The following is a 25,012-nucleotide window of genomic DNA, read 5'->3' as shown; positions in this document are numbered from 1 at the left end:
TTATACAGCCTTCTCCTTCATTCAATCACTGCTTAATTTGATTTCCAGTTTAATTTGATGACAGCTTTGAGAGCCAAATCACTTGTATTTAAACAAACGGCTTCTATTTTGATCAGATTTCATTGTGTTTGGCGTGTGTTGGGGCATTATATGTATTAAAAATCACTGACGCTGCAGTTCCTGCAGGTCTGTTAGTCAGTGATGAATATTCAGTTATGAGCTGTACCAAACCTGTGCCTGGCGGGGGGTGTGAAGCAAAACCCACACAATGGTGGAGGTTGCACTGATAAGAGCTTTTTGTCGCTGGTTTAAGGGGTGCTGTGCACGGGGCAAGTTGCACATGTCCTTGGGACCACCTGGGTCACCTCAAAACATGGTCATTTTTTAGGCAAAACCAGAACTTTGGGCTGCAGGGAGTGTAAAGAAGCTAATACGGCTGGTGGGGGCAAAGATGTCACCTCATTCCTCCTTCCATTGAAGTGTACGTGGTGGACAGATGCTCCATGTCATTCAGAATTGATTTCCTAATTTTTAGCTGAGATTTTCTACAAACAAGTGCCACGTGGGTGTTGTTTTTTTTAATGAGTGTGAAAAGCTTTTTGTTTGTTGCTCGTGTGTTTGGATCCTGTGGAAAACTAATGGCTGTGCGGCAGCATTAGGGCCTCAGCTTTGTGTCAGGGGAAAAAAAAAGCAGCTCTTTCAGAGATCTATTTTTATCATTTAATTAGTAGCTCTTGCTGACTTGTCAGTGCCGCGGCGATAACAGTTTCCAGTTCTTTCCTGCGCGGTGGGGTCACGCGTTAGTCCGGCAGCGAATGCACCGGCCCGTGGTCGGACCTTAGGCTGGCTCTGGGTTGGGGGTTTAACTCCTTCCAAGCTGCACCCCAACATCCAAGAGCAGGTTCCAGGTGAGGAGTGAGCGTATAGATATACAGGATTTTGTGAATCTTTAGCCGTGGGTCTCAAATGGGGACTGTCCTTCATTTGTCTCTGCCCTCAGGACTTTCTGTATGTGAGGTGTGGAGGTTGGTGTGATTTGTTGCCGGCTGGGGACCGCAGGTAAAAGTTTGCAGCTTTCCCGATTCTTACTCTTATCCGCTGGTTTTGAATGACTCAAGTTGATCTTTCGGGGTTGAAAGGTGACCGTGCAAAACCTCTAGCGATGCCTAATTATGCATTGGTATTTACGCTCCTTGCAAATGAGGAATTGCTGTTTTGCTGTTCTCTACACGACGAAGCCCTTAATCTATAGATCCTGTTCTTGCATTCCTGGTTCTATTGCTTGAGGTGTGGATTTGTTTTGGAGGGTGAGATGTGGAGGTGAGAGGCAGCTTTGGCTGTCCCGCTGTTTGAATGTCTTTGTTTGCTGCTGACTCTGCTCTGTCCACGTTGTGCTGGCGAAGGGATGGGGGAGGGAGGACTAATTATCTCCAGAGAGAGGCTTTTAATGATATTAGTCAAAGGAACAGGCTTCATCTCGTGACTGGATGGATGGTGTGAAATAACATGAAGCACCGGTGACAGAGAGAGGAAAATTGAGAGCAGTCCAAATGATTTCTCTTTGCTGAATCCTGGAAAGATATATATATATATATATTTTTTTTTGCCCAAGCATTGGCCAGCAGCAGCAATGGGAGGAGAAAGAGGGACTGGGTAAACAGATTGTTAACTTTATTCTTTTGTGTTTGTGCCTTTTGGCATGCTGCTTACAAAACACAGCGAAGCATTGCTCACCTACCAGCTGCACAGCCAAGTTCAGAAGTCGTTATGGGCAGCGCATTATCACGAACTAATTAACCATGTCTGCTGGATGTCGCGGGGCAAAATAAGGTGCATACTGATGAGGTGGGTTTGTGCATGTCTGGCGCTTCTTGAGCTGCTGCACTGAGCTCCTCTCCTCCAATGACGTGCCTTTTGAGACAGATTCGGTAAAGATGGTTGGACTTTGGTAAAGTGTAACAGCACTTAAACTAGAGGGTTTGAACCTTTTCACTCTACCGGCTCCAGAAAGCTCCTGCTATGAATATGAACTTCTTTGCAGACTGGACAGGTACTGGCAGCCACGTTTTCCTTTAGTTAATTAACCCACAAAAGTGAACCCCTTCATTAGAGATGTGTTGCCGTGGATTTAGTTGTTTAATATCAACCAATGTTGCCCTCCACTTGTCTGCAGGAGAGGTGAATCTCTGTTTTCCCCCCAATGCAGCTAGCATTTGAGGGTGCAAGCAAGAAATATTTGGCCTGAGTTCTACTGAGAAGCCTTGATTTATTAATATAAACTTGGATCAAAGTCTGAGAGGCACCGTCCTGTTTGGTGTCTGCACAGTGTTTTGCTTGGGCCTCTTGGTGTTACAAACACATTGTTGTGGAGAGTGTCTTAGAAATAATCTCTCATTTTTTTCTTGCTAAAAGTGGCTTTCAGGTAGGAGGTGAGGATTGCAAACTGTTCTGTGCTCGTGGAGGTGGAGTTTCCAGAGGGGGCAAAGCCAAAGGTCATCACCTTCAGAGAATCTGAGCTTTGAACAAACTGTCTAAGCCAATTTTAAGGGGACTTTGGCATTTGCTGTGTTTGCGTGCTTTTGGATGGCTCGTGTTCTCTTGTCTCATTCTTCCACTTGAAGTCAAATCAGTAACGTTGAGGTGTGGGGTCGTGGGCTGCTGTAGCAGTGCCTGCTGGAAGGGGGATTTCTATCAATATCATTTCTGCCTTGGCAAGAGCTCCGTGGAGGTGCACAGCAGTGCTGCTGGTGCTGTGTTATTGATCACTTCCAGCTCCAGAGCCATCTAAAAGCTTTTGCTGGTTCGGTGCATTGCCAAGATCGGCAGGACACGGGTTTGCAGGTACAGCTATTACCAGCATCGTGCCCTAGCGCAGAAGAGGCTTCAGCGGGTTTACACAGCGATCAAAGTGGGGTCGAGAGGGTTTGGACTGGTCTTTGCTGGCTGAACACGCTGCCCCGGGCGCTGTGGAAATACATTTAAAAAAATGGCAGTGGAAATGTGGATGGACCCGCGGAATTTCAGTTCCTGATCTGTGCTCCTGTGTGCAGTGACCTTGTGCTGCCTGGGTTATCTTTATCAGCCGGGACCTGGGAGGAGGAGGATAATTACTGAAATCAGTGATAGACTGTCTGATTTGTGCCGGCAAGGTTGGTCTTTTATTGTTGGGGATATTAAGTCCAGTCTGCGTGTTGCAAACCAGGTGTAATTTACTGCCAGGTGGGAAACAGCAGAAGGAGGAAAAGGGCTGTTGTGGCCAGTTGGGTTTGTTCTCCTGTAAAGGGTATTTGTGTGATGCCAAAAGAGAGAACAAATAATTAAAACAGTGTTTTTCACTTACACATTTTGATTAGCAGCAGCTGAGAAGTGGCACATTCCCCGTAGAGTCACTGCAGCTTCGTTCACCTTGTGCTGAGAGTTAAATTAGTGCTTATATCCTGCTCCCAAGTGCATCCGTACCCTGTTCTCCCGGCTGTGGATCAGGGCCAGAGGTGAGGGAGGTCACAGAATTTTTCATCTTCTACTTCCAAATCAATTTTTTAACGTCCAGTCCCACATTATTGACAGAAAAACTGGGGTTGCAGGCATGTTTAAACACGATTTCCCTTGGCTCAGCTGTGCCTTTAGCGAGCAATATCAGCCTCTGGGTGGGATTGTTGTTTGAGTGCTGTCAGGCTCTCTTGGCTCCTGCTATTTCACAGCAGTTTTGAAGTTATCTGTGGCTTTGGGCCGTCTGGCTTTTCTGTTACCTGTTCAACACAAAGCGAAGAGAGTTAATAGAGGACCAGAGAGGGGAAACTTGAGGAAAATTCATACCTGCTAACTCAATCCGACACCTAACATTGCAAGAAGTGGTTTTTGCTGTTACTGTTCCATTTTACTCCTCTCATAAATTTGGGATTTATATTTCAGAGTATGAAGATAAATAGGATTTGCAGGGAGAGAAGTGCCTGGGCTGGAAAAAAATATTGTTCCTGCATGTGCTGCTCACAGAGGTTGGAAGGGCCCTGGAAAGCTCATCCAGTGCAATCCCCCCATGGAGCAGGAACACCCAGATGAGGTTACACAGGAAGGTGTCCAGGCGGGTTGGAATGTCTGCACAGAAGGAGACTCCACAACCCCCTGGGCAGCCTGGGCCAGGCTCTGCCACCCTCACCCCAACAAGTTGCTTCTCATCTTTAAGCAGAACCTCCTGTGTTCCAGTTTGCACCCATTGCCCCTTGTCCTGTCCCTGGTTGTCACCAGCAGAGCCTGGCTCCATCCTCCTGACACTGCCCCTTTCCATATTGATCCCCAGCAATGAGTCCCCCCTCAGTGTCCTCTTGTCCAGCTCCAGAGCCCCAGCTCCCTCAGCCTTTCCTCACACGGGAGATGCTCCACTCCCTGCAGCATCTTGGTGGCTGCGCTGGACTCTCTCCAGCAGTTCCCTGTCCTGCTGGAACTGAGGGGCCACAACTGGACACAAGATTCCAGGTGTGGTCTCCCCAGGACAGAGCAGAGGGGCAGGAGAACCTCTCTGACCTACTGACCACCCCCTTCTAACCCAGCCCAGGTCCCATTGGCTTCCTGGCCACAAGGGCCCAGTGCTGGCTCATGGTCACCCTGCTGTCCCCAGGACCCCCAGGTCCCTTTCCCCTACTCTGCTCTCTAATAGCTCATTCCCCAACTTATACTGGAACCAGCTCAGTTTGCTGTTGCTGGTCTCTCAGTTTAGGCTGGTTCCTTTGGTACCTCGCCCAGCGAGGCTGTTTCTGGGGAGCATTAAGAAAATACTCAGCTCCTCTGGAGGGTGGTGGTGGCTTTATGCAGAATACATCTGGCAGAAAGAAATCGGGGAATTTTCAAAATTAATTTGCTTGTTTCGAATGTGTTGCAGGGTTAGGCACGCAGAAGCCTGTGTGAACGCATCAGGCTTGGAAAGCAGACTGAAGGAGTGCTGTGAGACAGCCAGATCCCCAAAATCAAGTTGACAGTAGTGATTACATTAATCACCACTAGTTCTCATCTGCTTTTAGCTTCCAAACGAAGCTTTCAATTTGGATTCTAATGACTGGGTCTTGTGTACCTATCAACTAGGGTGAGTCCAGGGAAAATGAGGCTGCTTGGGTGGACAGGAGGAGCGATTTTGCTCCCAGTGGAGTTGCTGCCGTGCTGTTGGACGTCAGGCAGGTCCCTGTACCTGTTTTATCCTCTTTGTCCTCACTGAGGTTACATCTGGGTGTAGTCACACTCGTGTTCATAGCTAGAGGGATGAATTAATGCATCTCAGCCATAAGGGCTGCAATTAGCAGCCAGGTTATACAGGTCTGGGTCCCATCGTGCTACGTGTTGGACGGTGTATAAACGGGGCATTTAGTGAGTAGAATATGAATAGCAGGAGGAAGCGTTGGTCTGAGTAGCAGGTATGTGCACTGCTGCCATGCTCTGGTTGAATCAGCAGTGTTCCAGTCGTTCGTTCTTCATTTGCACCACGTCCTGTGTTTTATGAACATGTGATTTACAGTTTCAGCTCTGCTTTTTTTTTTCAGTGTTTTTCCAGGTTTCACACTGGACTTTTCTGCCTGTAGATCTTGTTTTCTGTGTTAAGTTCCTTTGCAGGAGAGGATTATCCAGAGCTTTCCTAGTGTGATAGGAACAAGTTTGCCTTGATTCTTCACTAAATTACTGCTGCTCTTGGAAAGTGGTATTTACAAAGCTGCTGTGCTACATTTTGGTGTGGAAAGGGAGGTGGGGGGGGAAAACCAGCAGAAATCTGCTTCTCCTTTAGTATGAAATTGTACAGGTGATGCTTTTGCATGGAGAGAGCAGCAATCCTTGCATAAACACTGGATGTATTAACATTTCTAACTAGTAAATTTCTGGATAATCTCTTCTTTTGGAGGATTTATTCTGATTTGAGAGCATTAGTCTCTGGGAAAATTAAACCTCTTTGAAATCCACTTTGTTCAGGCTGCAGAACAGGGAGCTGCTGCTAAGCCGTGCCCGTCGTCCTCCGGCTTTTCTGCGGCCTCGATTGGAAACGCCGTGGAGAGAGACGCAGCTGGGCCGGAGGCATCTGCGCTTGGGTTTTCGGTGCTTTACCCAGTTCGTGTCAAAATGGATTGGAAACTGTTGGCCCCGTTCCTGTGATGAGTGTGTGCAACTTTGAGTGCTGCCAAAGAAAACCACAAACAAAACCCCCCTGAACAAAGTAACCCCCAAAGTAAGGAAGATTAAGTGTTAACGCGAACTGAGAAGCATCTGAGCGATGCTGCGGGTTTGGGATGCTGGGGGGTGTCTTTGGTGACCCAAATATCATCTGCCGGCTGGTGCTCGGTGCTCCCGCGGTTGCCCCGGCGTCCCTTCGTTCCAGGTAGCTGACTCACAGCCCTGTGTGTTTAATCATAGTTTCTATAGCAGTGAAATCTTTACCGAGAGGGTGGAGTTCACTTTCAGTTCACTGTGGGTTTCTCGTGAGTATTATGGCTCATTCGTTCATGTGCTCTGATCGGAGTTGGCGTTTTCACGGGGGACTAATGTTGACAGCTATTCTGCGTTTGCAGTGCGTGTTGTGGGTACTGAAACAGTTCTGGCTTGTTTAATAACTGGCACGAGCGTTTCTTAAGGTTTGCACCTTGCTGTGTGGCCGCAGTGCTAAGTAAATGCAAAGAGGAGGATTCCTCACGTTGGTGTGAGATGCTTAGCTTATTACCTTTCGATTAGCAGTTAAGATAGAGCTATCTCATCGTATAAGATGAGCGAGTCCTGCGCGCTCCACAAATTGTTCCCTCGGGGTTTGACGTTATCTTTTGGCTCATAAGTTATCGGGACACTCTTTACAGCTGCTGTTCAGTCCTGTTTTACTGGGAACTCCAATTCCTCGGTATTTCCAAGGTGACTTTGCTGCAGGAAGCTATTTGAGCCTTCACTCTTAATGCCTGTAGCAAGGGGGTTGATTTGCATGATGAAGCTAATGCAGTGGATAGCGCTGCTTTGTGTATTTAAAGCCACATGCCGTCCTGCTTTTGTGTCCTATAAAAATAAGGTGCATTCTTGAACTCGGAGCACAGCGCTGGTCCTGGAGAAATGCGTTTGGCTGGATATGTCCTGGGCGGGCAGCGCTCGGGGAATGGCTGAATGTGCTACTGATGGGTCGGGCTTCAACACAACCTCATCTGGAGTTGGTGTTGTGATTGTTCTCAGGGAAGCACCAACGTGTTGTTTTTCTGCACCCATCGTCCGCTCTCTTCATTTTTTGCGTCTCTTTGGAGCACGAACGCTTTAAAAGCAAATAAAGCGTCCTGATTCTGATAGGGCATGTGACTTGCTTGTGACAGCGAGGGCGGTTGAAATGGGAATCTGTTGGGAACGCGTTTGTATCTGCATTAAACAGAAGGAGAACGTGTCCGTTGCCAACAGGCTGTCAGGGAGATGCTGGTTGAAAACCATCGCTGGCTGTGTGCTGGTTCCCAGGAACGCAGAATCACAGAATGGACTGGGTTGGAAAAGACCTCAGAGATCACCAAGTCCAACCCTTGGTCCAACTCCAGTCCGTTTACTAGATCATGGCACTAAGTGCCATGTCCAATCTCAGTTTAAAACCCTCCAGGGCCGGTGAGTCCAGCACCTCCCTGGGCAGCCATTCCAATGCCTGACCACTCTCTCTGCACAGAATTGCTTTCTCATCTCCAGCCTCAATTTCCCCGGGCAGAGTTGAAGCCCGTGCCCCCTTGTCCTATTGCTGATGCCTGGGAGAAGAGCCCAATCCCCCCCTGGCTAGAACTGCCCTTCAGGTAGTTCTAGAGAGTGCTGAGCTCAGCTCTGAGCCTCCTCTTCTCCAGACTGAACAAGCCCAGCTCCCTCAGCCTCTCCCCATAGGGCTTGTGTTCCAGTCCCTTCCCCAGTCTTGTTGCTCTTCTCTGGACCCTCCAGCACTTCAATCTCTTTCCTGAGCTGAGGGGCCCAGAACTGAACAGGCTGACTCGTGCATGTGTCCCTGGGTCAATCATGTTTGGGTTTAAAGTGCTGTGCAAAAATGGGCAGTAAAGCACTCGGGAACACGGTTCTGGAGCTGGGATGGCATGTGGGGCTCTGTCAGTGGTGTTGGTGTCACCCTCTGTGCTGACGGGCTCCTGTGTTACTGTTGGTGTCCCCTCCACACCTGTCCCTTGCAGTCAGGGACCGCAGCAGCTTTGCCGCTTACACAGACACTTTGCAGGTAAGTGGAGGATCCTGGTTTATTTGCCTTTTCCGTTCGGAGGCAGAAACACTTTAATTCTTGCTTTCTGACTGCAGCAGCTGGGACACGAGACCTTCTAAACCTGCCTTTGTGGAGCCTTCTCGCAGCTGCAGGCCTGAGTCTGAAATTCAGCGTCTCCATGAGCTCTGTCTTCAATCAGAATTACGTGCTAGAAAGCTGCGTTTCTGCTGGCTCGTACTAACCGACCTGACTGCCTTCTTACTGGTATTTGAAGTAGCCGTTGTGGGGTGAAATGTTTGCCGTCTTTTAGCAGAGCGCTTATCGAATAGTTTCATTCAGTGCAGTCGGCTTTTGAACAGATGGGATAGATTTTTGTGAGCCCGGGCGATCGCAGCAATTGTTCTGCGAGGTGAGACATTTCTGTTTTGATGGGCAGGAGGAATAATGATATTGTGTGATTCATAGGAGCGGTGAATCTTTGGGTTTGGATTGGTGAATTTCTTTTATTAGCATTTGTCTTACCACAAGCGGTTTCGGAGCGGTGCCTGTTCCCGCGGAGGATCCAGCTCTGCCCTCAATACCCTCAGACCCAGGATGATGGTGTTGGGGACAGGTCCTGCTGGAGCGAGCGGGGCAGATCGGTTCCCATCTCAGCGGTTTATTGCCTGCTCTCAGGGCTATCGCTTCCTTTGCAAAGGGCTTATTTCCTTCCTGTAACATGGTATTGAATGAGAGGAGGCTGTGTGAGAAAGTGACAATCTGTAGTTGTCTGTGGCGAGGACTGAGCCATTGCACTTTAAATTTAGTCACATTTACTGTTGGTCTGGGGACGGCTGGGGCAGGAATTGATCAGCTGGATGTGCCAGTGGAGAGGCACAGCCCTCAGAAATCAGTGTGTGTGTGTTTTAGCGGATTGCAAGTTTAATTGGCCAACATGCGAGTTTGAGCTGGTTTTGTGGCTGATTTATGTTGTGATCCCTTAACAAAACAGCTCTTGTGGCGGCAGACTCTGCTTTGTGTCTGGGGCCGCCGCCGTACAAAGGTTTTGCTGGGACTGGAGCGGGTTTTCTGTGCCGTCCGTGCCTCTCGTGTCCATCTGTCTGTGCTGGCCGAGGGAGAGCTGGAGTTTGGAAATGCTTTTAATTGTGCAGGGGAGCAGGTGGCTTTCCACTGCGTGGGTTTACAGTGAATTGTTTATTCCGGTATAGATTGGGGTAGGGTTTTGTTGCTGTCTGTTGTTCCAAGAAAGCGGCAGGAATGAGGGGCAGAAAGGGTGGAACTGGTTGAACTGGAATTCCCGGGTCAGTCTCAGCCTTTGGCTGTGACCACAAGGCCCTGCTCGCTCAAAACCCGGGAACGGCAAATCCCGACACTTTGGGATCAGTTGTTGTTTTAGGTTTTTTGCTCCTAAATATGTCGGAGGAATTTAATAACAATTTTGTAGCAAATCTCAAATATTCTTATAAATGTGAGTAAGCAGGTCCTGTTTTGTCGTAATATTAGGTACTCTGAGAGTGTCTAGCATAGATCCTCATGTAACTGGCTCAAAAAGCTTGGAGAGATATGGACGGCACCTTCGCTTTGGTGTGGAAAGAGGAACAGAGGAGTGGGCGGGATCTGGTGATTCACGTCAGATCTCTTAAGCCCGGTTGTGGAGCTGCAAGCCTGACTTAGTGCCTTCCTAACCCAAACTGATCCCTTTCTCCATGCCAGCAGACCCTGCTCTCTGGTGTGAGACGCCTGGTTGGGGTTGCAGCTGTGTAAACACCTGGAGCTGCTGCAGAAGAGGTCCTGAGCGTTCACTGCTGCCCCTTATCCCCACACAACTGTTTGTGGGCCACGTGGCAAACAAACTAAGGATCTGAAGTGGATTAAAAGCAGCTGTTTGTGCACCAGGCTGGTTTTGCCTGGGTCAGCTGCCTGTTGAGATTCCCTGTGCCGCGGGCAGAGCTGCCCTGTGCGCTGCCAAGTGCCTCGGAAACCACACTTTCATTAAATCCTGGTTTGGGGTCCGTGTGCAGTTGCTCTGGTTTGTGTTTGGCGGTTGTGCCTGCGTGCCCTCACCCGCTACTGGCCAAGGAAGCTTTCAGGTTTAGCTGTTTCTCCAGTTTGGTTTTCAGTTCAAACTAACCCGAAAAAAGCTGTGATGCTGCAGGCACGGCGGCGCTGTGCTGGGCTCGGCGGGTTTGGATGGTTTGTCACTGGAGGGCTTTTACTGTCCCGTGTCCTGAGAACCTCATGTCCGTCTGTCCAGCCCTCCAGGGCTGGTGACTCCAGCACTGCCCTGGGCAGCCTGTTCCAATGCCCCACAGCCCTTTGGGGAAGAAATTGTTCCTAAATCCAACCTCAACCTCCCCTGGCGCAACTTGAGGCCGTTTCCTCTGCTCCTGGCGCTTGTTCCTGGGAGCAGAGCCCGACCCCCCTGGCTCCAAGCTCCTTTCAGGCAGTTCAGAGATCAGAAGGTCTCCCCTCAGCTCCTGTTCTCCAGCTGAACCCCCAGGTCCCTCAGTCTCCATCACACTTGTGCTCCAGCCCCTCACCAGCTCCGTTCCCTCCTCTGCACTCTCTCTAGTCCCTCAATGTCCTTCCTATGATGAGAGGCCCAAAACTGACCCCAGGATTCCAGGTCTGGCCTCACCAGTGCTGGGTGCAGTGACACAATCACTTCTCTGGTCCTGCTGGCCACACTGTTCCTGACACAAGCCAGGATGCTCTTGGCCACCTGGGCACACGCTGGCTCATGTTCAGCTGCTGGCACCAGCACCCCCAGGTCCTTTTCCTTTTCCAGCCGCTTTTCCCCAGCCTGGAGCGTCCATGGGGTTGTTGTGACCCAGTGCAGGACCTGGCACTTGGCCTTGTTGAACCTCAGTCAATTAGGCTCAGCCCATTGATCCAGATCCCTCTGTAGAATCTTCCCAGTCTCCAGCAGATCAACACTCCCACCCAACCTGTCTGCAGCCGAGCTCCTTATCTCACATGGCAGAGGAATGCGGCAGGTCTGTTGACCGTGTGTGTGCCAAGGCGTGGTGTACGTGTGTGTGCCAAGTCGTGTACGTGCTGGCCAGGGCTGGCAGGGCCACGTGTGGGCTTTGCTCCTCAGAAGGGCATGTTGTGCTGGGGAGGCGATGGAGAGGGCGTTGGGCTTTCTATGGACACATCTAAGGGGGTTAAGCCTTGGATGGGAGTGGGTTTGTGTTGTGCCATCTCCCTCTGGGTACCAGCGTCTCTGTGGAAGCATGTGCCATGCCGAAAAATCTTTTATTTTCCTTAAAATGGAATATTTCACCACCTGCTCCCTTCTGTAAGGACTGAAGCAAGGCATGTTTCACATGAGTGATGTCAGCTTGCATTGAAAATCAGTAAGTTTTCCAGGTAAGGACACAGTCTGAGCGTGATTTCAGCATCCTTTTACATTTCCAGAAATGCCGTCAGCTTGTGCTCCTGCCTGATACACACACAGGTTTGGAATTCCTGAGGCTTGCTCAGAGCTCCCTTTGAAGTCTTAAAAGCCAAGCAAAGTGCTTTTTGTTTATTTTCAGTTTATATGGCTCAGCATGGCCTTGGGTCCTGCTAGTGTTAGCACTTTCTCTTAACATGCCTTTTCAATGTTACATTTCGAAGTGATCACATTCTCCTTCAAGTTCACTCCTTTTTCATCTATTTGCTCTGATACTAAGTCCATGGCCAGAAAGCTCCTTGTTTAAGAAGCGCTGGCAGTGCCGGTGGAGTTGGAGGGAGCAGGGGGTGCTTTTGTAACCGTTCCTTGCGCTGGCACCTCTCAAAAGCTCCTGTTTGCTGAGCAAAGCAGCAGTTTGTGATGTGTCGATAGCTCTGCTGGGGGCGCGGGGGGTCACGGAGCATGTTAACGAACCTGCTCTGCTGTCCAAGGACGCAGCCGTTGAGCAGAACAGAAACCCGGCGTCGATCAGCACTCACGTCACAGCTTACAGGTCAAGCTGCTCTTTCTTTAAGGTTGGTTTTTTTATTTCTCCTTATTGCATTTTGATTCTCTTGATGCTTCACTGTTCCGCATCGTGTCTGTGCCCTGATCTGCTGGGCTGAAGCGGATTCCTCTGGTTTAATCTTGCGTGGTTGGAGAAGCGGTTTGCGCTATGTTTTCTTGGCCCGGAGCAGCTCGGCGGCGTGAGGTGAGATTTGCTCGCTGGGCTGTATGTTTTTCTAACCATTGTCACGGTGGAAGGTCCTTTTGTGGCCGAAAAGAGGCCGCGATAGTTTGCTGAGCTCTTTAATGCCGCTCAATGTGTTGGTCGGAAAGTGTAATCTCAAAATGGAGAGTTGTTAGAGCGGCAATGAGAGCTGGTTGGAAGAAACTTTGCTGTTCTTGGTGGAGTTTCAGGAGGTCACCGCTGCCTTTTTTCAGATTATATTCCCTGATGTTTGGTGCAAAACCTCCCATGGGCCTGAAAGATGAACAGCCACGTGCCAATTGGCGGTAATATTGATCCTTCCCCTTTGGACGAGCGTTAAGGCGCAACTTGCTCTGGTGATTAAACTCAGATTGCTGTAGTGAGCACGATCCTCCTGCAAACAGTGTTGCCGCTTCATAAACTTTGTACCGCAGCAATGAGAACTACAAATTGATTATTTTTAAAAGGAAATGTTCTTGTTGAGAGGCTTTATTGGGTTATTTTCGCGTGGGATCCTCGCTGCCTGTGTGTGTTATGGGGAGTTTGCCAGGTCGGTACTGGGAATTAATGTCTCTGTTTTCCTGGTTGTGGCTGGGGCACCTTTTTGTTCAAGCTGGAGCTGCAGAACACAAGAAGAATAAATTGCCTGAGAGGCAATTTCTTTAAGGACATTTGATATCTTAATTAGAAATTATTATAGTGAGGCTGTGAAGGAAAAAATAAGGCTACGACTGAATTACAAACTCTGCCTGAACTGCTTACCCTTTGCCAAAATCTGAACCAAAAGACTGAACCTAAGGCTCCTTGGGTACGGTGACGTGATTCCAGAGCAGCCATTCAGAGACAGAGTTAATTGGAGCTATCTGAGCTGTGTCCAGTTAACGAGTGTTGACTCTCTAAGTTGATGAAGGTGCCTCAGCAGCGCAGGTTTCCTATATCTCGCTTTGAGTGGGAGCGTCGCGTTGCCTTTCAGTGTGGAATCCGATTAGAGGTGCCTGTTTTATGTACGGAAGGTGCGCTGGTGGAAGCGCAGGGTGTAATCAGATGGCGCCTTCCCTGCGGTTGGTTTATCCAGGACACGGGGAAGGAACGTGTGGGGTTCCTGGGGAAGGACCCGTATGCGGGACTGCAGATCCACCCGCTGGCTCTTCAGCATTCAGGTGAGCTTGCTGACAGATTTCAACGCTTTAATAGCAGCCAAAGTCATTCCCGTTGCTTCTTAAACAGAAACACTCCACAAACTGGCTCTGCGAGTGGCTGCGAGACGAAAAGCGGCCTCATTTTGGTGAGGAAACGGTGGTTGCAAATGAAATTGTCTATCGAGTCGTAATTCCGGGGGCGTTCTGGCGGCGTGGCGGTGTGTGCTCGGCTGCTCTGTTTGCATTGAAAGTTTGACGAAAATGGAAACCGCAAAACTGAAGGCAAAGGTGGTTTGTGTTTTCCCCCAAAAGCAAATTAGTAACCTTATTATTATGAGCCTTTTGGGTGCGTGTTCTAGTGCAAGGCAGACACAGATTATATAGAGCCCAGATGTGCAGCCCACAGCCCTCAACCGCTGCCTTAATGGCAGGTCCGGGATGGAGATTTTTGTTGCTGGTACATCCAAATAAGCTCATTCTTGTGCTTCAGGGCAGCACTGAGTTCACATTTTCAGTAGCGTTTGTCAAGTTAACGTGGATTTGTTCAATAGACGCACTTTGTCTTGGGAAGGCCCCATTGGGTTGGAAAAGCAGCTCTTGTCCCTCAAAAGCTTCCCCAGAACCGGTGAAGCTTTTTCACTCAATCAGCGCTGAGACTAATGAACGTGGTGATTATCTCTGCTCAGCCTTTTGGAACAGGTGTGAGATTCTTCGGTGCTCCCTACAAATTCAGAAAGGCTGGAAAATAATAGTAAAATTGGTGGGGAATAAAATTAACTATGTGCAAGTTGGCAGGTGTGTTTATTTGTATCGCGACGTTGCTATAATGGTTCTGCTTGCTTTGCAGTATCGGATTTTACTTTCAGACAAGCTGTCCAGTGCTTCCGGGCTGCTGCAATTTCTTCACCCAGGAGTCAGTAATCCTCTGGTCTCAGTTGTCTGTGCTCCCGTATGGATGGAGTCAGTTAGAGATTTCCTGCGGGATGCGGTACGAGAACAAACTGTTGTAATGAGCAGGTACGGACTGATCGCACAGGAATTTGAATTGCTGACAAAGCCCAGTGTGCGGAAGTTGGTTGTGCAGAAAGACATAAGGGAAATCACAGAATGGACTGGGTTGGAAAAGCCCTCAGAGATCATTGAGTCCAACCCTTGGTCCAACTCCAGTCCGTTTACTAGATCATGGCATTAAGTGCCATGTCCAATCTCAGTTTAAAACCCTCCAGGGCCGGTGAGTCCAGCACCTCCCTGGGCAGCCATTCCAATGCCTGACCACTCTCTCTGCACAGAATTGCTTTCTCATCTCCAGCCTCAATTTCCCCTGGCAGAGTTGAAGCCCATGCCCCCTTGTCCTATTGCTGATGCCTGGGAGAAGAGCCCAATCCCCACCTGGCTGGAACTGCCCTTCAGGTAGTTCTAGAGAGTGCTGAGCTCAGCTCTGAGCCTCCTCTTCTCCAGACTGAACAAGCCCAGCTCCCTCAGCCTCTCCCCATAGGGCTTGTGTTCCAGTCCCTTCCCCAGTCTTGTTGCTCTTCTCTGGACCCTCCAGCACTTCAATCTCTTTCCTGAGCTGAGGGGCCCAGAACTGAACACAACACTCCAGGGGTGGCCTCCCCAATGCAGAGCACAGGGGAAGCATCACTGCCCTTGTCCTGCTGACCACGCCAGTTTGGATACAGGACAGGACACCAAATCAGCCATTCTGCTTTAATTTTCCCCTCCGCTTTAGTCGGGAAGGTAATTTTGGTAGCGGCAAAGCCCTTCAGCTGCGTCAAGGACAGGGAGCCGGGCAGCTGGTTTATATTCATCCCGCAGGTTGGATTTTTCCCGGCTGCATCCACACCCCCAGAGCGCTTGATCCGCTGCCAAAGGGCTGGAGGCGAATTAAAGTGTTTACTGTACTGATAGCGCAACAAAAATAGCGTTTGTCACTGCGAGCTGCCTTTGTTCGTCGCCACGCCATGCTTTGCTTTCCTTTCCTATCGGTTGCTGGCTTTTGGTTTAAACTTTGGTAAATACGGCTCGTTCAGTTAACTGAAACACCTGGGAGAGGCTATAGTGGCTTTTTGAGGGTTTGTATGATCTGTTTCAAGTAGAAATATGAAAAAAGATCACCGTGTTTAGCTTGTTAGCTGGGTAAGGAGCCCAGGAGCTACCGGGGGGGTCATATGCGAGGCAGCAGTTTCTAGGAAATAGTATCGCAAATTCTAAATTGGTTTTGAATTGCTTTACAAGGTGAGTTAATCCTGGCTTGAAGAGGGGGAAACTGAGGCACAGGTAGAGAAAGGGCTTAGTCCGGAGCTGAACGTGCCGCTCCGTGGCAGAGCTCGAGTGAAGGTGGGTCTGGAACAGCTCCACGTCCTGCACGGTGTGTCCGTGGGCAGTTTTAAGGTTCACTTTGCACAAGTGATGGAAACACTCACTCACCTCACATGTCACAGCTCCCTTCCCTTCCCGGCTCCTCTCCGGTAATGTAATATCACTGTGCCACCCACAGGCAGCCACCACGCTGCTGGAAAGTGTTTGCTGTTCGCGTGAGGAGCCAGTTATCGCATGTTAAATCTGTGATGAAAAGCCACAGGTTTAATTTGCTGCAGTATCTACTGTACTCGGATTTCTCAAACCTAGTTATTCTAGCATTCTATTTAAATTGCATTTGTAGTTGTTGTACTAGTTTCTGATTTATTCGCTGTTTCCTGCTTCATCCCCAAGCCCTGGTGCTGAGCAGCTGCTGTGTTCCTGCCCAACGGCAACTGCTCTCCAACCAGTGCAGAAATTCAAGCCACGTTCCAGTGCGAAGAGGGAGAAACTGCAGGGCTGTTAATTAATCGTGCACCCCATTCATTAACATGTTGCCAGATGAGCACAACTTGGTTTAATCTGTGTCATTGCATTGAGGGGGAACATTCTGATTTACCTCCAGGATGCGCAGGAGCTGATCTCTGCTCTGGGCGTGATCAGCACAGGATAAACTGGGTCAGCTTGGCATCTGGGCAGGAACAGCCCCAGGTTCCAGTATAGGTTGGGAAATTACATATTAGAGAGCAGCGTAGGGGAAAGGGACCTGGGGGTCCTGGGGACAGCAGGGTGACCATGAGCCAGCACTGGGCCCTTGTGGCCAGGAAGCCAATGGCATCCTGGGGTGGGTTAGAAGGGGGTGGTCAGTAGGTCAGAGAGATTCTCCTGCCCCTCTGCTCTGCCCTGGGGAGACCACACCTGGAATCTTGTGTCCAGTTGTGGCCCCTCAGTTCCAGCAGGACAGGGAACTGCTGCAGAGAGTCCAGCGCAGCCACCAAGATGCTGCAGGGAGTGGAGCATCTCCCGTGTGAGGAAAGGCTGAGGGAGCTGGGGCTCTGGAGCTGGACAAGAGAACACTGAGGGGTGACCTTATTAATGTTTATAAATATATAAAGGGTGAGTGTCAGGAGGATGGAGCCAGGCTCTTCTCGGTGGAAAACAATGATAGGACAAGGGGTAATGGGAACAAGCTGGAACACAAGAGGTTCCACTTAAATTTGAGAAAAAACTTCTTGTCAGTGAGGGTGGCAGAGCCTGACCCAGGCTGCCCAGGGGGGTTGTGGAGTCTCCTTCTCTGCAGACATTCAAAACCCACCTGGACATGTTCCTGTGCGACCTCACCCAGGCGTTTCTGCTCCAGCAGGGGATTGGACTGGATGATCTTTTGAGGTCCCTTCCAATCCCAAACATACTGTGATACTGTGATACTGTGATTTGGAAACCAGCGTGGCCATTTGTAGCAAAAGACGTTCAAACGTGGTAACTGAAGGAGCAAACCAAGATTTTCAGGTGGTGTCGGTGTGTTATTAGATGAAGCCAGAAGAACAGCCGAGCTGTTTGGCACCCGTAGAAGGGCTCGTGCACCTCTGCGCCTCTCGGCCCAGTAGCAGGTTGACTTCACCCCCACACCTTGTCTTGGGATTTATAGTGGTGCGTTTGGCGTGATCGATCTGTTTAGGCTTTTGAAGAATTTCCCTGGTGGTGTTTAAGCTGGTGTCTGTGCGCCCGCGCTGCGAGCTGCCCCGGGAGAGCTGCTCTGTGCTGCCGAGTTATTCTGCTTTGTAGAACAGAATTTTAATGTTGTTTACCGTGCTCTTAATCTCAGGGCTGGCAGATAAATGGAGTTCCTTGCGCCCTTCCCCGGGGGCGCCGCGGCAGCACACCCGTAGTGCCGCGGGGAGTTATCTCAGCTTTGCAAAAATCCGCTCATCTGCCTTCCCGGAATGAGTCATTGATTGATGAGAGAATAAAGCGTTGATTTTGATTTTTAATTGCATCTGTAAGACGGGATGGATGGGCAGATCTGGTGGGGCAGTTGGGAAGGTTTTGCTCTTCGGAAACCTCGGTGTCCGGGTTTGATGCCCTGAGAAGGGTCCTGGTGATGGTTTGGTTCAACCTTTCAAGGCAAATGTACCAAGCTGGGGATGAAAACTCAACCTCCCTGGATTAAACTGGGTGCTGGAAGAGCAGGCTGCCTCCTTCTTGTCCCGTTTCTTGTTATAGTTACGATTCTCGCAGGCAGGAGCAATCCCTCGCTGGGCCCAGCCGTCATCTGGTTTGGCCTTCGGGCTGCTGCTGCAGTAACACCGTTTTTAACAGCGTAAAGCAAAGGACTGAACTAGCATAATGAATTATATTATACTCGTTTACTGACTGTTACTAGCGCCGTGTTAGGTCAAAATAAAATACATTCTAGGTTTGGTTTCATTTCATGGCTATATCACTAATGGTGTGTATTAATGCAGAACTTCAGTCCTCAGGCTACTGGGTGTTTTTTAATGCTTCCCTCTCCCTCCAGCTGGTGGGTGCAGTTCAAGACTTTAAGAACATCCTTTCTCTCCCCCACATGCTTTTTTTTCCCAATACAGCCTCCGGTTTTGTGTCTCATTACAGTAAAACCCTGGAGTAGCTGCCCGGCTGCTGTCACGTCCCTCTCTGGAGTGGTGATTTAAAGCTGAGCCAGCATGGAAACTGGCTCTCCACGCCGGAGGCAAACCCGTTGGCAGATGCTGCGGAGAAGTAACGTGCCACTTGTGTTTGGAGGAGCTGTCAGTTCGCTAGTTCAGTTGGGAAAAACAAGCAACATTGGCTTGGTTTTGAGTTGGACTTTCGGAAGCATCCCGTGGGCTTTTGAAGCTGTTGGGTGTTGCTGGAGATGAGCGGTGCTGGATCGGAAACGCTCGTGAGGACAGGGGCTCGGCTGATGAGCTTTGCTGGGGAGGAGCTGGAAATAGAATGTTCAGTATGGGGATGTGTTGCTGAAAATGAGACCATGGGAAAGTGGGTAAAACTGACCTATGTGGCTTGATGGAGGCTGGAAAAAACAGTGGCAGCTCAGTGTGCAGCTTCGTGGTGTTTGGGTCTATCAGGGTCTTGTCCTTCCCCACGCACCGTGTGCTCCTCTGGAAGAGTTTGGTTTGCAGCGGGGTCAGCTCTGGCTGTGCCCGGGCAGCTGGATCGGTGCTGGACGGGGAGAGGGGGGAAGGCATGGGAGCAGGTCTGGAACCACGGAATGTCCTGAGCTGGGAGGACCCACAGGATCAGAGTCCAACTGCTGTCCCTGCACAGGACACCCCACAGCTCACCCCGTGTGGCTGAGGACGGTGTCCAGTCTCTTCTCGAGCACTGTCAGGTTGGGGCTGTGACCCCTCCCTGGGAGCCTGTTCAGTGTCCAGCACCTCTGGGGAAGAACCTTTTCCCCATGTCCCACTGACCCTCCCTGGCACATCTGCCGCTCCCTGGGCTCTGTCACTGTCCCAGAGCAGAGCTCACCCTGCCCCTCCTGCTCCTGCTGAGGAACCTGCAGCCCATGAGCTCTGCGCTCAGTCTGCTCTGCTCCAGCTGAGCAAACCCAGGGACTGCAGCCGCTTTTCATCCGGCTTCACCTCCAAACCTCCACCAGTTTCCCAGCCTCTTCTGGACACTCTGTAGCATCTTAGTCTCTTGGTTTTGTCCTGTGTCCCCAGCCCTGCGCACAGTGAATGCTCCAGGTGAGGAGAGCAGAGCAGGACAAGCCCCCCTGCCCAGGCTGTGCTGGGTGCACCTGGACTCTGGGCTTGGATGGGCTTGTGTTTCCCCGGGACCGCATCCCAAGGGGGCTGAAACGGAGCTGAGCACACGCGCTGGGACAGCTGAACTTGTCACTTCAGCAGAGAGCGCCGTGAGGCTGGAGAAACGGTAAAAACCAGCATAGAAAATGCTGCAGCGTGGCTGTCGTTTTCTGTTGTGTGTGGATTAGCTGCCTGGCTGGAAAAAAACCATCACCTTGCTGCTGAGAGTTCAGAGACGGGTCAATGGAACAGGAATATATTCTTAGATTGGTACGAAGAGCTGGAGAAAACCAAGGTGAAGTGTTTGAAGTAGCGAGGCAGACGAAGGCTGCGGATGTGCTGCGGTGCCGAGCAGCAGCACGGGGCTGCGAGGCCGGGGATCCCGGGCGCTGAAAGGAGCTGTGCCGCTAACAGGAATTTCACACAGCGTCAGGGCCAGGGAATGTGCGAGCGCGTTGAGGACATGAATATTCAGAGGAGCGGTGCGTGTGTGGTGCTAAAGGAAATGCAAACCCCACATTTTCTCAGTCTTACGTACCTGGGAAGCATCAGCAAGCAGGGGATAAAGTGACTTTCTGTTCTGAGGGGCAGGTTGTCTCAAACAGCCTCCAGTCAGGCAGTGCGAGCTGGTGTCAGCAGCAGGATCCGCACCGCGTAACCCATCGCTTCGGTGGGAAGGTGCCTGTGTCTCAGCGGAGCCGGAGACGTGCGCTCCTGCGTTGGCACCGTGGCGGTGCCGCAGTCCTGCCTTTGCCCCCCTGCTCTACCCTGGCGTCCCTTTGTCTTGTTTTGCTTTCGATGTGTCTTTGATGCTCGTTCCATTAACAGATGACTGCGGATGGAGCGTTTGGCTCAGGACCCCTCCGTTGGGCCATGACAGGTGTCCTTGGCATGTCCAGCGAGCGTCCGGATGCCCCGATTAGCATTCCAGGCACAAATGTGCCCCTTGGAATACGTGCAGCAATGCCCTTGAAAGGCAAATTAGAGTGATCTCTGGGAGCGGGAGGGCTGCTGTCACCCGTCCTGAGGTCCAAGTAGGTTTTGAGGTGTCCGGTTTTGTTTTCTTCTACTTTCCCTCCCCAGAAGGGGTTGCTGAAGGGGCAGGACAGGAGAGCTTGCCTGCAAACCCCCTGTGCAGCAAAGACGCTGTAACTGGGCTTTGGGTGAGATGCTGACTTGCTAATGGTGTTTATAAAAACCATCACGGCTCTTCTGCTTTCAGTGAGGAGCACTCGTTGTAGTTTTTGCAAATGCTGCCCTCAGAATAGACACATCGCCTGGATGTACCAAATTGCGCATCTGAAACGTGTGCCAAAGCCGGATTTTAGGTGTTAATGGACTAAGCTGGAGAGATTGTGAGGGTGTTTCTCATGTAACCTCGTGGCGATCTGCCTCTGAAACCACGACCTGATGTTCTTGGGCTGCCCGGGGGTCTGCACGGGTAGTGCTTCTCTTTGCCAAGCTGTTTAAACACTGCGATTAGCAGTGATGCTCTGAGAGCGTAACGGCTCCGTCGAGGTGTTCCCCCATCTACGAACATTGCCACGATGCTGTTTGAGCTCTAACGGAGAGAAGTAGCCTGCAGCGTGCTTGTCTGATCAAAGGAAGCGTTTCGCCCACGCAGTTCAGCAAAGCGAAGCCTAAAAGCGCTGCTGGCGCTGGCTCTTTGGGCCGGGTTCAGCGCCGGTGCGCTGGGGTTGTGCCCAGCACGTGCTGTGTGCTCAGCGCATCCCCGGTGCCAATCCGTCCCGCCGGACGTCGCGTTACGGCCACCGAGCCGCGCTTTGCCCAGGCTGAGCTCCCGGGGGTCCACGGTGAAGCGTTGGGCTGAAATGGGCTAGTTGTAAAGGCTGGATTTGAGTTTGGAGCACTGGAGATGAGCTGATTTTGTAGCTCTTTCCCAATGTCTTGTGCCCGTTGACGTTTCCTATCGTGGTTGTCTTAGTCTGAACTGCAACCTCTCTCTGTTTCTAAAATGCCGTATGTGTTTTTACCATGCTATGTTATATATCAGAATCGAGGCGTCTCCTGATTTCCCCAAACTTAGTTCCTCTTGCAGCTCATTTCAGAAGTTTCTCCAGAGAAAAGCCGCTTTGCTGCTAAAATCCTAATTCCTCCTTTTGTCTGTTTTTCCCCCAGTACGTTCAGAACTGTCTCAGTGTCTTGTGACATCTAAAATACTTCCCGAGCACGTGCTGTTCTGTCTTTGCTAGATAAGCATTAGCTGTTCCCTTTTACATGTCCCCTTGAAGGGGCAGATGGGGGATGTTTTCCCAGGGAACAAACACTATTACACCTCAATTTTGTTTCCCTTTTCTTGTGTGTGATTATAGTCCGGGGTGTCTCCAGAGGGGAGTGAAGATGCCGCACATTCCCGGTTTGCTGCGGCAGGATTTCTGCTCTAGGTCCCTCCTGGTTCTGTGTAGACTGAGCGGAGCTGCTACAGAAGTGAAACTAAAGCCGGGCTTTGGTCACACTTGGAATTTCATATATCAATTTTGTTTCCTGTTTTTGTAGGAATTGCTCGGAAAGCTCGTGTGCAAGAGGAATGGAAGAGAACACCGGTGAGTATGCTCCTGGATACCTTACACTGTGGACTGGTGATTTCCTCCTTGATTAACCTTTATAAACAACCTTATTACCTTGAACTTTGTGTCTTCGATGTAACCGGTTAGAAAATGAGCTGGTTGGGCAGGTGCATTGGTTGCAATGGGACTGCACTACTGGTGTGGGCCAGATCTGATTAAAGCTGTATTGGACCTCTGGGAGATCTTTTTTGAAGTCTGCAGTCTGGGAATACGAGTCTACTGGATATCCCAAGCTCTTGAAACCAGCTAAAATCCCTTTTCTGCTAGGTGGGAGTTGAGCTGGTGCGTGACTTGAGCAAGGCTGTAAAGAAGGATCAGCTCACGGTAGCTCCTCACATCTTTCTGTATTTATTTCTCGAGGCTGCTCTGTCTTACAGAAGATGTAGGATTATTTGTTTAATTAAACAAAATTTGGCTTTAAAGCTCTTGCTTTAGGCTCCGTGTGCTGCTTGCCCTGAGGCGAGCAAACTCATTGTGGTTAGGATATGCTTGCCACTAAAACTGGTAGATTTTTGACGCAGAGATTGCCTTGAATGTTTTTCTCCATCTGTTTGCCTAAGGTGGCTGTGGAAGAAAGCAGCTAAATAGCCATTTTTCCCCTCTCATTTCAATGAGTCTCCATGGAGCATATTGACCTCATGTCGAGGACCACAATGTTGCAGTTGGCGACTTCTAACTTGCAATGAAGTGCAGCTCTGTGCCCATGAATGTTATTTCTAGATCATTCCTATGTAGCCAGGTGATGCCAGCCTTAAAACTCGAGAATGGACGTATTTGGCAGCAGCGTGGTGTGCTTGGCGCAGCACATGGCCCAGGCTTGTCTGCAAAGCCGGTCTCTTGGAAGCTGGTGTCCCAGCTGGAACAGCCACGAGCCAAGTGTAGATGCACAAAACCACGTCACGCCGATAATCCTGGCGGCAAGAATTGCCGCGGTGCCCTCTAATTGTTGCCCTGTAAGGTGCACGGTTAATTTGTGGTGGTTGCTCATGGCAAATTAATCCCAAATGCTGGCTTTGGGAGGGGAGGGCGGGGGAAGCGAGCAGCCGTGGTGCAGCGGTGGCTGTGGAGGCAACGGCTCCAGGATCAGGCCCAGACAGCGGCAGGGTGAGCTTTTCCATGTCTCCAGCCTGCACTCATGGGGCGGCTTCGAGCAGCACTGGGCTCTGCCTGTTCGCCAGGACTCGGCCCTGCCAGCTGCGTTCGTACCGCAAGGCTTTTTGTCCCTTTTGCGTGCAGCTGAGCTCAGTTTTGGGGGTAGGTCTGTGGGCTCGGAGCCTGTTGAGGTTACCGAGAGCTTTGACTCCTCGTTTGGGCAGCGCTGGTGGCCTGGGATGTGAAAGGCCGTACGTTCTGCTTGCATTTTGCCAATTTAAGGAAAATTACCTCCCCTTTCCCTCTGAGCAAATACAGCTGTGCAAGCTTAGGCTCTGTACTTGATCTTTGCACGCACAGACACCCCACACAGCTGGTTGTGAAGCTTTACCTGTTGCCTTATTTGTGCTGGGAGCTCAGAGCCCCATATGAAAGACACAATAAGCAGATGGGTCTTTTATTATGATTTCCTTAAAATGACTTTGCTTTTAAGGACGCTCATTCTCCAGGCGCTGCTAAGCTCAGGACCGCGGGGTTGTTCCGGGCTGGAGACGAGGTAAGGCGGAGCTGCGGGCAGGAGCGGAGCTGAGCTCAGTGCCCTTTGTTCCCCAAAGCCTGGTGCTCTTTGCCGTACCGCTATCCTTAACTGGTTGTGTATTAACTGCATTCACAACGCTGCATGGCTGGCTTTTGTTTTAACCGCATTGGCGCGTGTTCGCGGTCGCTGTGCTTCGGGTGGCCGCTGGGACCGCACCGGGAGGCGTCAATCCTTTTAGCTGTCAGGCCTCGCTGGCCGTGGGGGCGGGGAGCCCTCCTTGGCTGCCTGCCCTGCCTAATTACAAGTGAAATTTGCTGGTGTCTTCAGATTTTAATCCACGCTCATCCCTGAGGACCGGTGGGAGCACGGTCTCCAGGCGGCTGCAGCAAAGTTTCAGAGCTTGTCTCTACACGGTTATTTTAATACAGGTATGCAACTTAAAACTTGCTCTCAACCCTGCGCTGGGTTGCATGGAGAAGAATATAGAGAAACTTCTTGCAAGCCTTGGGACGTGGCCCTGAGCAAGCGCCAATAATTTATCACGTTGTCTCTCCGGGGTAATTCGGACGCGTGTGTGTCGTAGGTAGGGCAGCATCAGGTGGCTTCGTTTTTCACTCTAATGCTGGGCTTAAGCAAAACCACGTTACTCTGCTATAGGCTGTGCCTGCTTGACTGGCATTGACCTAGTGAATGCGCAGACTGCTCAAGTCGCAGCAGCTTGTGTGGGTCATCAGCCCGAGGCCTCAGCCCGAGCTGTGAGACCTGCCGGAGATGGAACACATTTGGAAACGGTGGGACCCGCGGGTCCCGTTGGGAGCTGGGGGTGGTGGCGATGGATTGTGCCTGAGTGCGGGGTCTGTGCAGACCCGGGTCATTAGCGGGAGGACGGAGCTTAGTGAGAGCAATACATGGCATCTAAATATACACAAGTATGTCCGAGGTCCCACCTACACGGGTGACGTGTTGAAGTGTTGCTGCGACACCTTTCCCCTCTTCAGATGGTTCCCGCCGTGCGGCCGAAGATCATGCTCTATTTTCAGAGCTCGTTTCCGCTGTCCTGCCTGCTGCCCACACTGTTGCTGCCCAGACCCCTCCCAAAGAGCGCTCACACATCTTAGTGTGATACTGAGCTAGTTTGGACCCTTTTCTTAGCCACAGGATTGTCTTACGTGGCATTTCATCCGACAGTAAGGCTGTGAGATCTTCAAAACTAAAACCAACCCTCTGCAGGTATTGGGATATCAACCTTTGGGTAGTTTC

At 50.6% G+C, this 25,012-nt stretch overlaps 1 protein-coding gene across 2 annotated transcripts in view; it reads left to right on the top strand.

Annotated features, from left to right (window-relative positions):
• PHACTR4 (phosphatase and actin regulator 4) overlaps positions 1–25,012 on the top strand; it is a 67,552-nt gene that overhangs the window by 1,651 nt on the left and 40,889 nt on the right. For both annotated transcript variants that reach the window (XM_080357615.1, XM_080357617.1), the window contains exon 2: positions 22,052–22,098. In XM_080357615.1, the coding sequence (XP_080213741.1) occupies positions 22,083–22,098 (16 nt within the window). In that variant the 5' untranslated portion in view covers positions 22,052–22,082. The remainder of the gene's footprint in view (positions 1–22,051; positions 22,099–25,012) is intronic.

The sequence above is a fragment of the Nesoenas mayeri genome (assembly GCF_963082525.1).
Source record: "Nesoenas mayeri genome assembly, chromosome: 21".
NCBI classification, from domain to species: domain Eukaryota; kingdom Metazoa; phylum Chordata; class Aves; order Columbiformes; family Columbidae; genus Nesoenas; species Nesoenas mayeri.
This window is presented reverse-complemented; position numbering and strand designations above follow the sequence as displayed.